The sequence below is a fragment of the Centruroides sculpturatus genome, unplaced genomic scaffold, assembly GCF_000671375.1.
Source record: "Centruroides sculpturatus isolate CEXI.00-Female unplaced genomic scaffold, Cexi_2.0 scaffold32, whole genome shotgun sequence".
Lineage (NCBI taxonomy): Eukaryota > Metazoa > Arthropoda > Arachnida > Scorpiones > Buthidae > Centruroides > Centruroides sculpturatus.
Genome location: NW_019384445.1, coordinates 1,324,057 through 1,338,829, shown reverse-complemented (window position 1 = coordinate 1,338,829; position 14,773 = coordinate 1,324,057). Strand labels below are relative to the sequence as shown.

The 14,773-nt window shown below is 24.4% G+C and overlaps 1 protein-coding gene across 1 annotated transcript; it reads left to right on the top strand.

Moving 5' to 3' along the window:
• The first annotated feature begins 21 nt into the window (after window positions 1-21).
• On the top strand, window positions 22-3,193 carry LOC111620336. Its single transcript, XM_023362253.1, has 4 exons — window positions 22-28; window positions 315-1,381; window positions 2,045-2,230; window positions 2,303-3,193. The coding sequence occupies exons 1-4, from the start codon at window positions 22-24 to the stop codon at window positions 2,417-2,419; spliced, it is 1,377 nt and encodes a 458-aa protein (XP_023218021.1). The 3' UTR covers window positions 2,420-3,193.
• The last annotated feature ends 11,580 nt before the right edge of the window (window positions 3,194-14,773 follow it).

Genomic DNA, 14,773 nt, shown 5'->3' with positions numbered 1-14,773 from the left:
AAACATGTTATATTATAAAGCATGTATAGTTTGTTAAACTATTACTATTTATTATTGTTAAGTACTGTATATTGTATAATGATCTCTCTTGGTTTAATTAGAAGAGATCCATTTATATAAATTAGTGTAAGAAACAAATTAGTAAGTTAAATATTAACATATTAGATTAACTTAAATAGTACAATTGTTTCTTAATATCCCATATAAAATTTAGACAATCACATTTTAATATTTTCAGATTTTTCTTATTTCATTCTTGTAGATATTCTAATATTTATTACAAAAAACTTCTCTCTTTTACTGTGTGAATGAAGATGAGTTATCCGAATTATCTTGGAATAAACACTCAAAAGGATCACAGAAGGTTTCAGTGTCTCAGGCTGAAGTTCCATCAGAAATAGATATTCCAGTCACTGTAAATTCAACAGTTTTACCAAGTCCAAAGAAAACTCAGTCCCATTATGAATCATCCCATAGTCCAATTCCTAAATGGGAAATGCATACCAAAGTCAACCAAATTAATCATTATGAAGAAACTGGAGTACAGTCTTGCAGTCAGTCCATGTCCAATTCTGTTCCTCGCTGGGCTGAAAAAGCAGGGGATATTAAATATATTGATGACGACACAGATGATACTTTAATAGAAAAAAATTTGCAACAATCTTTGCCCACAAAATTGTTAGGAAATCATCGGAATCGTAATGTAAGGCATCTACATAACACAGATACTACTAGTGTTAAAGATAAAAATGTGTTTCTTAGGGATAAGCATCACACATCAAAGTTGAAGACATCTGACTTTAACAAATCTGATCACAAATTACAAGCACCTCAATTAGCTAGTAATAGTTTGGATGTTGACGAACATTTTTATTTTTGTGGAAGAGATGAAACTTCAAGTAATAGTTACAATGAGAATACAGAGACAAAATCAAATCTTTTACAGAATGGCAGCAATGATAGCATTAATATTCCAGTGATTGAAGCAGAAAATGTTCTTAATGATACTGGTGTTTCAGAACAAAGCACTAATTTGCGATCTGCTAATTCTAGTCCTGAGACTCGTAAAAAACAAAACGGATTTAGTCTCTCAATTCCATTTCGTTTTAAAGAACACCGAGCCAGTTTGCCTCAAGCAGAGGATTTACTTGATTCTTCTCGTCCATTATCACCAACAAGCAAGAGTATACCTTCATCTCCTGTTACAAAACGTAAAAATCAAACTCAAAGACGTGGATTACTTTATAGTCCATTATTATTGCGTAAAGTACGAAGGCAGCATTTGGTAGAAAGTTCTGATGAAGAAGGTACAAGTGACGATTCTCGAAGTGAAGAATTCAAAGACTTGGAAAGTTTCCAAAAAGCATACATTCGTAAAAAGGTTAGTTTAAAATTTTTAATAGAATTACTTGAAAAAATTGTGATTTAAATTTTATAGAAAGTTGTTTTGAATTCAATTTCAATCAATAATTTAAATGCATTTGTGTTTTTAAATTTTTACATGGATTTCTCTGGAAAAATGTGTGTTAAAAGTAATTGTATTCTAATTTTAAAATAAAGCTGTAAAGACATTTTAATTATTATTAGATAAACTACAATACAAAAATTTATTTTATATATTTTATTTTCAATGGTCTGGCCAGCCATATGTGGGCATGCATTGTCATGCAATAACACTTTTTTTGACGATAGGCTTTGATGTTGTAAACCTCCAATGAATTTCAGCCCCTGTCACCTCTTCTAAGCAGAGAAATTGGATCACTGCTTCTTGTTTCTCCTTAGAACACTGCTAGCAGAGCAGCAAAGTTTACACTGAAACAGAAACAAGAAAAATGATGCTATCAAGGTCAAACTTTAATAACATAACCATAGTAGAATAAACATTAAAGATGTGCAGAAGACAGTGTGACAAACCTAACAATGTGTTATGGTGAAAGTACAGATAATTTTTGACTTTTCTACATACTTAAAAAAATAATATATAATATTTTTAAATAAGTTAAATAATAATGTAATAATTTAAAATTGATTTTAAATTTAATAGTTGAGAAAATGGAGAAGTAGAAGTACACCAGAAGGATCAAATAATGCACCTTCCTACCGTGAATTTGTACTTCACAACAAAGCACCATTATGGAATGAAGTAGGACAGGTTTATCAACTTGATTTCAGTGGAAGAGTAACACAGGAATCGGCTAAGAATTTTCAAATTGAATTCCATGGCAGACAGGTATAAAAAAGTTTGAAATATTCAAATAAAATTTTTATTTAGATTTGTATATGCATTTTTTCCCTTCTGCAGGTGATGCAATTTGGAAAAATTGATACAAATGTTTACACATTAGACTTTCAGTACCCATTTAGTGCACTTCAAGCATTTGCAGTAGCACTTGCAAATGTAACTCAGCGTCTGAAATGAAGATTCCATCCAGTCCAATGAAAAGATCTAGAATTACCTGACTCTCAGTAAAGGAGAATTTGAAAATAAAAAAACAAATATACTTATAAAATTTATTTCTTTTAAATTGATAATGTTTCTAAGAAATTGATTTAATTTAGATATTTATCAGAAGATATATTCTGGTTTCAGAGCTGTATGTACAGCAGAAATGTAGATAAAAATGAATCATTTGTACAGTATGACAGAATTGGATATTTAACATTATATATATACACACACACAATATATATATATAATATATACATATATATTTTTTTTATTTATTTACTTATTTTTAATTTTTTGCTGGAAAATGTAGCTCAAACTTTTGAAACCATCCTGTTGTTGTAAATGAGATTATGTTTTTACTGTGTTGTTAAATCAATGTATCAAGTGTTGTGATAGCTTATTGATTGTGCATGTTATAAATGGCAATACTCATGTAAATGTTATATTCCATTGCCTTGGAGGATTGGACACAACATTGAATTTCAGGAATGTATTATTATATCATATTATTAAATATTATATGGATTTTTAATCTTAGTAGAAATCACAACCATTTACTAAGACTTGTCATAAATGTCTTCATACAAATGTTATTCTAACTTTGATTTAATGAGTTGATTTGTAAATGTAATTTCTAGTTATAAGATAAAAAATATTTTGTTTTATTTATATATATCGCAAAATACATTGTAATATATATATATAAATATACATTTAGAAACGAGATTATATATATATATTATATTTAACTAATTATTAAACTTCATTGTATATAAACATGTTATATTATAAAGCATGTATAGTTTGTTAAACTATTACTATTTATTATTGTTAAGTACTGTATATTGTATAATGATCTCTCTTGGTTTAATTAGAAGAGATCCATTTATATAAATTAGTGTAAGAAACAAATTAGTAAGTTAAATATTAACATATTAGATTAACTTAAATAGTACAATTGTTTCTTAATATCCCATATAAAATTTAGACAATCACATTTTAATATTTTCAGATTTTTCTTATTTCATTCTTGTAGATATTCTAATATTTATTACAAAAAACTTCTCTCTTTTACTGTGTGAATGAAGATGAGTTATCCGAATTATCTTGGTGCTGTTATTTAATTCTTATTTATATAAAATATATTTACATTAATTATATAATTAACTTTTGTAATTGTGATTACTTATTTAATTAAAAAGGAATTTTATTAGGAAATTAAAGATCAATAACAATAAAAATTATATTTGCAAAATATAAATATTTTTGATCTCTTGTCAGATCATCATTTTAATTTTTCAGTGAATTGCCAAGTAGAATGTACAGTATAAATAATAAATGTTAAACGTGTTTCAAAATTCAATTTTTGGACAAACCAAACACATTTTACAACGAAATACATTGCAAATATAAATTTTATTAATATAAAATTAGTTTATTGATCTTAGAAACTAGTAGCTGTTTCTGAATTATTTTAAATTTTATTTGAAGCAGTAATCATACAGAAAAATTAACAAAGTAACTAAATTTAAACTTTTAAAGCAATTTGATTACATGTGACTGTTTGATTTAAAATATAAATTTTATTGTATTTTATATAAGAACAAAAAGAAAATATTTTCAAATATGTAAGCTATAATCTGCAATTTGTGAATTGTTATCAGATTTTAACCTATGAACACGTTTTTAAAATTAATTATTTCTAGTTTATTTTAATTTGTTAAAAGATATTTTATTTATTTTGATCATTTAGGATTCTGAATACTTATATTTATAAACTATATTGAAAAATCATTTTGATTAATGAATCAAAAATTAATTTATTTAACTTTTAAATTATAAATTTTATAAAATGTAATTTAAAACTAAAAAAGCTAATTGAAATGCAATTACAGTATTTTCTCCAACAAACTTAATATTTCTGATTGGACAGTTTAGATATTTGTTATAATCCTGAATTTAAAAAATTATTTTAAATGTTTATAATTTTGTTATTAAATTATAGAATATTTATAATGTTACATTAAAGGTTTTTAATATCATCACTAATCTAATTTTATTCAAATTACTTTGATTTGATTCCAGAATGTTCATTATATTCTAATTTCATTACATTATTTTTTATTATATCAGTAAAAATGTATCATTTAATATCAAGTAGATTAAAAAAACTGAAGATCTGATAAAAATTTCACTTTATGATACAATAAAATTATTAATTTGTATTATATTATTAAAATTGTCAAAAATCTTCATTTATTATTCATAAAATTATTTTTCTGATATTTTAATAACAAGTAGAGAGATTTTCCTAAATATTTAAAATAGATTCTTACTTTAAATTAACCATTTAGAACTTTTATATAGTTTTTAAGTTTGTTATTTTATATTATTCTGGCTTAAAAGTTTAAAAATATATATATATTTATAAACATTTTATTATTAAAAATTTAAACAGACAATAATTCTATTTTTTGAAGTGAGTTTGATAAAGATTTTTTAACTGAAAAATAATGAAAAAAGAAACATTTGGCATTGAAACAGTTAATCTGCTTGATATTTTTAATATAAATTTTCAAGTTAATTTTTTTAACATCAGTTCAGCATATACTTGTGTATGTATATTTTAACATGATTATTTTATGAAAAGAACATTCTTTTATATAACATATTTGAGCATAAATGATTATTAGAATTTACTATATATAATTTTTCTATTTTATTCAATACAACATAGAAAAATATTTCATAAAATTATAAAATTTTAATGTAATTTATTTGTAAACAGCTTGCATTGTGTGTTCATGTGTGTCTGTCTGGGTGTGCGACTGTGTATGTCAAAGTAGGAAAGCCTTACTGTCTTGCTCCATGTCTTTATTCCTACTGATATTTTTAAACAATTACATCAGTGGTGGTCAAACTATAGCTTGAATAATATAAAATTATACAAAACGTAGTAAATTAAAGAAAATTTTATGATTTTGTTCTTATAAGATATCTGGAATTTAGATAATTCAAGTGTTTGACCACTCCTGATAAATATATATATGTATTTTGATCTCAAATCAAATGTTTTTCTACATGCATATTTTAGAAAATTGAATATTATTTAATTATATATTGTACACAGTTATACACATAAGTACTCAATAGTTGGATATTATAAAAAGTAAAATAATTATTTACTTAGTTTATGAGCAAAAAGTGCAACAGGAATGTCATCAGCAATAATATAATGATAAGCTGATCTACCGAATACTTCATGGGGAAGATGACCAGTAATTGTCGAGAGCCTAAAAAAGAATATGACAAAAAATTACATCTAAGTCAAAAACATTTCAAAAATTTTAAAATTATTTACATTCATAATTGAATAACCAAATAGAAATGAATAATAATTTTTTCTTTACAAGATAAACGAGAAAGNTATTGAACTAACAATCAAGATTGACTTCCCAAGTTTCAGATAATTTAATTGATTGGCATTATATTTTTTAAAAATCTTATTATCATCAGATCCTACAAATTCCATTATGAAATGCTGTGAAAGCAAAGTTTAGACAAAAAAATAATTGGTAATGATGTAAATAAATAATATTATGATATGCAATAATGATGTAATTATAATGTTAGAATAACTAAATTTTTTTCTGTTTTTATATTAGAATGTCAATTGATATCAATGTTGTTATTGCAGTTCCTACTAGACGATGACATTGCAGTATATTCATATCATCATCACGTGTTTTTTTTACACATAAAATATAATTGTAAATCTAAATTATTAGCATTTTGAGCTATATATGAGATTAAATATAGCTTAAAAATATCCAACAGGTTTATGATTAATTACTTTGGACTTCAGTTATGTTGTTTATACATAAAATACAATTTCTTTGTTACGTAGAATAAAGCTTTTAAAGATTATCTCACCAAACTTTAAAAATTTCTTGGAATATTGCATCCAATGAATAATTTATCATTAAAACATTAATTTTTTTCTGAAAGAATTAGCCTGAAAAGTTAATCATCATTAATATATGAAGTATGTGATGTTATAAGGAGTTGGTTTCATCAATGTGCAAAGACAAACTATTAACCAGACTTCACAAATCTTTCTGTATTTGCATATGCAATATGTTTATTGTAAATATTATTGTAAAAAAATTTGTCGTGTAACTATAATCAAAATTATTTCTTAAATATAAATATTTGTAATAAACTTTGCAATGATTGGAATTAGTTCAAGCATCATTTAGTGGCATTTCAAATATAAAAACTGAATTTTTAATAGGGTGATATGAACATTGCCCACAGTCAAATTAAATGTTAAATAAATTTATTTTAAAGTTATTTCAAATAAATTGATCAATGTACATGAGAGTAATTAACCCAAGAAATGCTAGCTATATTTATTTTTGAATATATATATATATATATATACACACACACACACAAATTTCTGTATTAATTTTACTAATATAAAATATTTAATATTGTAAAAGTTTACAGTTTATTTAAATTTGTGTACTCTGGAGTGAATTCAGTTTTGTACATCTGTAGAATTTTTTTGTAAACAAAAAGTCCATGTGATAATGAACTTTCCTAATAAGTCTGACTATTTTCATAATCATTTATCCAATCACGTAAATATGATTTGCGTGGTCATTTTCTAGTACTAGTCATTAGAATTTAAAATATTAGCTAAATTTTAGTAGATTTGGACGACAATTGTTGCTTTTGTAGTAATTCATCTATTTGCAAATTTGTTAATACTGTTAATGGTGAAATGTTACTTCGTAGCAATTATTTATTACGTTCGATAGTTTAAATATTTATAATTAGGAAAAATACGCATACCAATCCTCCAAAGCCTGGAAATGTATGATATTTTTTGATGTGCATTGTTTACTTGTTGTTTTTTTAATATAATGGGCTGAGATGGTTGGTTTATTTTATCTTGATTGATGATATTAAGTGCATAGAATGTACTATGCAGCTCAACTTAAAACTGTCAATGCTATCAAAACCTACCTCTTATTTTAAAATGTTTTGTTTATTTTATCTGTTGATTATTGTTTTTGAATAAAATTTAAAAAAGTCAATTAAATTATAGAACTATACAGTTCATTCTAGATGTAACTGTACATCATTTGTAAATAGCACATTGCTGTTTACAATTCTTTATGAAATAAAATTTTAAGGAAATGTTGATGTCTTATCTTTTACTAGAATATAAGTTTATAAAATATTTTTAAACACATGACTCTGTACATACTAAAGAGAATTTAAAATTTTCAGGTATAAAACATTGTCAAAAAATTGAATTATAAATTTAAAACATCCAAAATTAGTAAGTTAATTTGAAAATATCAACTTTTTTTTTAATATCAAATGCATGCAATCATATATCCTTAACTATAGTTTTGCAATTATATAGTTTATATCAAAAATTGGATAAAATTAAAATTTATGAAATTTATTATAATGTAATAACTTATTTTTGATTATATCAACAAATTTCCTAATTTTCTTATTACCCACAGAGACTTTGATTTTACCAACTGTACCATGTTTTTGGAATGTGACCTCCTTAATGGCGAGGGACACCTATATTAACTAATTGAAATTTCATAAGATTTCTATTATAATCGCACAAATTTTTTAAATTAAAGTTGAAAATATTAGACTGCAGATCTAAATCATCGAGGAAAAGTTTAACTGTTGTTGAGATATATTACTGTATTAATGCATTCACCGAATTGGTATTAAGAGGTATTTTCTATTATTATTGTTTTGGTCTAGCCAAAACAATAATATGGGGGTGACTGAGGAGTGAGAATGGGATCTGATATTTTCACAAATTTTTGAAATGTTTCAGAAATTTTATTTTAACAATGTATATTTCAAAAAGATCAGTACCCATAAATGAACAGAATACATAGATTCTTTTACTGAGTGAGATTATTCAAATAATTTCAGTAATTATTTCAAATCAGTAAATACAAAGCAAATACAGTGTATCNAAATACAATTTCTTTGTTACGTAGAATAAAGCTTTTAAAGATTATCTCACCAAACTTTAAAAATTTCTTGGAATATTGCATCCAATGAATAATTTATCATTAAAACATTAATTTTTTTCTGAAAGAATTAGCCTGAAAAGTTAATCATCATTAATATATGAAGTATGTGATGTTATAAGGAGTTGGTTTCATCAATGTGCAAAGACAAACTATTAACCAGACTTCACAAATCTTTCTGTATTTGCATATGCAATATGTTTATTGTAAATATTATTGTAAAAAAATTTGTCGTGTAACTATAATCAAAATTATTTCTTAAATATAAATATTTGTAATAAACTTTGCAATGATTGGAATTAGTTCAAGCATCATTTAGTGGCATTTCAAATATAAAAACTGAATTTTTAATAGGGTGATATGAACATTGCCCACAGTCAAATTAAATGTTAAATAAATTTGACTGTATGCATCAATAGTAGATTTATTGTAATAATTGTTTATTAATTTAATATACAATGGCAATGTCAGGAAAGCAATTGCTACCCCCAACAAAATACATTGAAAATATAAATTTTTATTAATGTAATAATTTGTTTATTGATCTTAGAATTAGTAGCTGTTTTTCTGAATTATTTGAAATTTTACAAGTATGTAGAAATGTTTAATTTATCAGAATTATAACTGTAAACATCAGAAATCAAACTGTCATTAAAGGACAATCAAAATTACAATTAAAGAAATAATAATCCAAATATTATAAACATGTAAAACAAAGCTTACCCAAATGTTATTTACCAGACATTTTCATTGTTTATTTAAAAACTGTTTACTATTGATCTGGTGATAGTTATCCACCAAGTTTTAGATATCTAATGAGCAATAGAATTCAACATTTTCAAAATATCATAATTGTATCTAAATGTATTTTCAATATTTGTTTGTATTCTAATGATTAATATATAATTAAAATAAATTTAACTGTTTTTTAAAAATATTTTCAGATAATTTAATACTTTATATATACAGAATGAGTCAGAAAGTTGGCTACATATTTGATGTGCTGATATAGATACTATTTGATTTACCAGAAACAGAATAATGTCATTTGCGAGCGAAGTGTTGAAAGTGATATTGAAATCACATTTCACAAGTCTCACAGCTTTCCAGTTATTTTTTAAACAGCTTTCCATGCTGCAACTCCAAATTTTGCTGTATGCTCAGTGCCATCTTGGACACTGATGTGAGCATTATTGATGTGTTTCAGGCACTTGACTTTTTAGAAAAAGTGACATCTTCAAATATCACTTATCATTTCCCAGTAAATCAAATAGTGTCAGCACACCATGAGATCAAACCTTTTTGACTTGCCTTGTGTTTAAAAGTTTAGTTTGTTATTCATACCTTAAATTATTCTAAATCTTATGTATTTATATATTTTGTATTATTGACATATGAAAAGTAAAATGAAATAGAAGTGATTCTCAAATAATATGTAATTTTTTAGAAGATAATAGCTATTTGATTATGTAGGATAATTGTTTATTGAACTAACAATCAAGATTGACTTCCCAAGTTTCAGATAATTTAATTGATTGGCATTATATTTTTTAAAAATCTTATTATCATCAGATCCTACAAATTCCATTATGAAATGCTGTGAAAGCAAAGTTTAGACAAAAAAATAATTGGTAATGATGTAAATAAATAATATTATGATATGCAATAATGATGTAATTATAATGTTAGAATAACTAAATTTTTTTCTGTTTTTATATTAGAATGTCAATTGATATCAATGTTGTTATTGCAGTTCCTACTAGACGATGACATTGCAGTATATTCATATCATCATCACGTGTTTTTTTTACACATAAAATATAATTGTAAATCTAAATTATTAGCATTTTGAGCTATATATGAGATTAAATATAGCTTAAAAATATCCAACAGGTTTATGATTAATTACTTTGGACTTCAGTTATGTTGTTTATACATAAAATACAATTTAAAAAGAGAATTCCTTATTTATTTATTTATTTATTGATCTGTAAATTGGTTATGTTATANAATGTAATTTGCACATACAAATGAAATCATTTACATTTCTCTTAAATTCCTAACAATTCTGAAAAGCAGTAAAATGTTGATGATATATACTTATATATATCACTTCTATTTTATTTAATTAGTATTGGATTATAATTATTTTGATACATAACAATCTAAAATGAAATTATAAATTATTTTGTCAAATAAACTATTATTTTATTTTGATTAGTAAAATAAATGAACAAATCTAATTGAAATTATTGTTCAACTTGAACTAGCCATAGAATTGACTATATTTGTTTGCTTTCCAGAAATGAAAAGGTTTGTCTGTTTTTCAGATTTGCAATGCTAGAAAAATGATCTTTCAATGAAAAATTTTTTATCTATCTGATTATTGTAATTGTAAAAAAATATACAACTGGATTTTTCTCATTTGTATTTGATAAGAATTAAACTCATTGTGGTGAGTAGGCAAATAGTTTTACAGTTTAACTGATCATTAATGCTTGTGGGTTGTTAAAATTGGTGGAATTGATTTGCCATTTAATACTTGACACATAATATTGAATGCAGTAGTTCCAGAAAATTTGCAGATCAGATTATACATTGAATGTAATCATATTTATTTTATTACAAATATAGTATAAATGTTCATAAAACATTGTTAAAATATTCATTTCAGTTTACCATACACTATTATTTTTATTAACTCACATAGAGTTCATCAGTAAAAAGAAATTTAAACTCATAAATGTAATTTAAATTCTTCATCATGTGANAATCAGTAAATACAAAGCAAATACAGTGTATCCCAAAAATATAGATAATCTATTTTATTTTTTTTTAAATATTAAAGCATTTTTTAACAATGCAAATGGTTATTATTATTTATTTATAGCAAAATACAACATTATATAATTGTGTACACAATATAACACAATTACATAGTGTTAAACACAAAATTCTTATTTTTTGATATTCCAAAAATATAGGTAAGTTTAATCTTTGAATAATTAGTTCATAACATAAACTGATGAAAATTGTTTTAATTTGAAATAGAACTGCTATTATGCTTCATGACTTCCAAAATGCAATTAGGCATTAATTTAATTAAATTTTGCAAGATTTCTGGATTGATTTGAAACCTGCATGCAATGATTTCTTGTTTAACCTCTGAAATGGTCATACAATGCTTGTTATTAGCACAAATTTTTTGAATAAGAATGCCCCACAAGTTTTCAATTGAATTAATGTCTGTGCTTCTTGCCAGGCAATTCATTACTTGAATATTGTGATCTTAGAGCCACTTATTTGTTGAATGTGTACAATGAATACTGGCTTTGTCCTGTTTGAAAAATCCAATCAGGTCTTCTAATTTCTTATCCAATAGTTAATAAATTATTTTTTAGTAGTACTTGATAACTTCGATGTCTGTCTACCAGTTAAAATCACTAAACCTGATAATCCATTAAATCCAACATAGTTCCCATACCATAACAGAACTACAACCCTATGATCTGCTGAAAAACTGCATTCTCTTAATATCATGTCAGTAATGAACTCGTTGAAATTAAATTTCTTTTCATCACTGAAAAGGACAAAATCATTGGTCATTCCACTGCATGAGATTTTTAGCCCACTGCATTCTTGCCAATTAACGTTTTGTTAGTGATGGTTTTTTTCATCAAGGTAGCAAATTTCATATATGGAGCTGCTGAAATTCTTTGATGAACAGTGCTTTTTGATATTTTTAAACCACTTTCACACAAAATTTGACAAACTGATTTATCCTGTTGTGATGCAAAGCACACAATTCAATTATCATCCCTGTGAGATCTAATTTTGAGTCTTTCTGATCAACGTCTAGAAGGTATTGGTGATGATTTTCTCAAAATTTTATAAACTTCAGGAGAAATCTGTTCATTAAAACAGCAATTTCCTTGACACTATAGCCTTCTGTTTTCAATTTCCATATTCATGCAATTTCTTTCATACTCTCTTCCATGTGGCATTTTGGAAAGTTTTGAAATTATTACTCGACAACAAAGTAAAAGTGATATGTGGTGTTATATATTTTTATTTTTGTAATTTTAAGTTTCTTATGCTTCAAATATTGCAATTTTGTATTATTTATACTTTTGGGAGAGCCAAAAAATATATTTTTGTTGTTAAATTATTAATATAATAATCTTTAATTTTGAAATTATCAAAAATCGGTGTAATTTGCACATACAAATGAAATCATTTACATTTCTCTTAAATTCCTAACAATTCTGAAAAGCAGTAAAATGTTGATGATATATACTTATATATATCACTTCTATTTTATTTAATTAGTATTGGATTATAATTATTTTGATACATAACAATCTAAAATGAAATTATAAATTATTTTGTCAAATAAACTATTATTTTATTTTGATTAGTAAAATAAATGAACAAATCTAATTGAAATTATTGTTCAACTTGAACTAGCCATAGAATTGACTATATTTGTTTGCTTTCCAGAAATGAAAAGGTTTGTCTGTTTTTCAGATTTGCAATGCTAGAAAAATGATCTTTCAATGAAAAATTTTTTATCTATCTGATTATTGTAATTGTAAAAAAATATACAACTGGATTTTTCTCATTTGTATTTGATAAGAATTAAACTCATTGTGGTGAGTAGGCAAATAGTTTTACAGTTTAACTGATCATTAATGCTTGTGGGTTGTTAAAATTGGTGGAATTGATTTGCCATTTAATACTTGACACATAATATTGAATGCAGTAGTTCCAGAAAATTTGCAGATCAGATTATACATTGAATGTAATCATATTTATTTTATTACAAATATAGTATAAATGTTCATAAAACATTGTTAAAATATTCATTTCAGTTTACCATACACTATTATTTTTATTAACTCACATAGAGTTCATCAGTAAAAAGAAATTTAAACTCATAAATGTAATTTAAATTCTTCATCATGTGAGAATGCATTAAATTTCAAAAGAAAATTTTGCTATAATAGCAAAATTTATAGCAAAATTTCTTATTATTTTTATTTTTTTATTCTATTATTATTTGCTTTTATTCTTCCCATCCTGTGGTTACTAAGAGGGCATTTTTATCAATGTCCTCAAGGGTGGCCAGATTGGGTCCAATATCCAGGTTAGTTTAAAAAAACGGAATGTTAGATTTATCAAGTAACAAAATTGCAATGATAAATAAATAATTTTAACAAAACATCTCTTTAAATAATATTTTTTTCAAATTTTTATTAAATCTATTTAATGTTACTTTCATTTAATTTTGGTTTCTAAGTGCTGTGCTAACATTAATAATACAGTAATAATATAATATAATTAATAATAATATATTATATCTTTAATAACATTAAAAAATATACTAAGAGTAATGATAGACACACACCAGCAATTGTGGATGAATTGTAAAATGAATACTTGAGCCTATGTCACTGAAAAATAAATACCTTTAATGAGATAATGTAAAAATAAATTTATTTACCTTTATTTTTACATTATCTCATTAAAATATTTTATTTTTCAGCAACATAGGCTGTTACAAACACTTGAGCCAAACTTCTAACTCCAACTGCTATCTGAAATTTTTGAAATTAAGGAAACTGTAATAAATTTTGTATAGATGAAATGGCACTTGTTTCATGCTTAATTAGCTTTATCCTATTTATAATTTGATTCACAGACCAAACCCATTTTTGAATTTGTATTTCTCAATTAAATTTTTATTATTCTGAATATATTATCTATTTTTGTAAAACTAGCTTAAAACAAAGGTAAGTGATGTGATAAAAAATATGATACAACAACAATATATTTGGCAATCTGCAATGAGTTAATATTGATTTAGAATTTTGGAATTACAGTATATTTCTGCTAAATATTTATTGGTAAATTAAGAGTAAAAAAAAATCAAAATTATAAATTCGAATTGTTTTGATATGTTAATTTAAATGATACTAAATATAGCACTTAATTTTTTAATGAAATATTTTTATTTGAATCAATATGATTTAAAATAATTTCATACTATCAGCTAATTATTAGAAATGTTAACATTGCTAAGAGGATGAAAGTGGACCTAGATCAAGGCTTCTTAAACTTTTTTTATTCACGACTCCAGTTATGATTGTAATTTTTTTCGTGACCCAAAAAATATAAAATAAAGATATATACAAATTTGCAAAAACAATAATGGTGTACTACCACAGTTCACTCTTGTGTT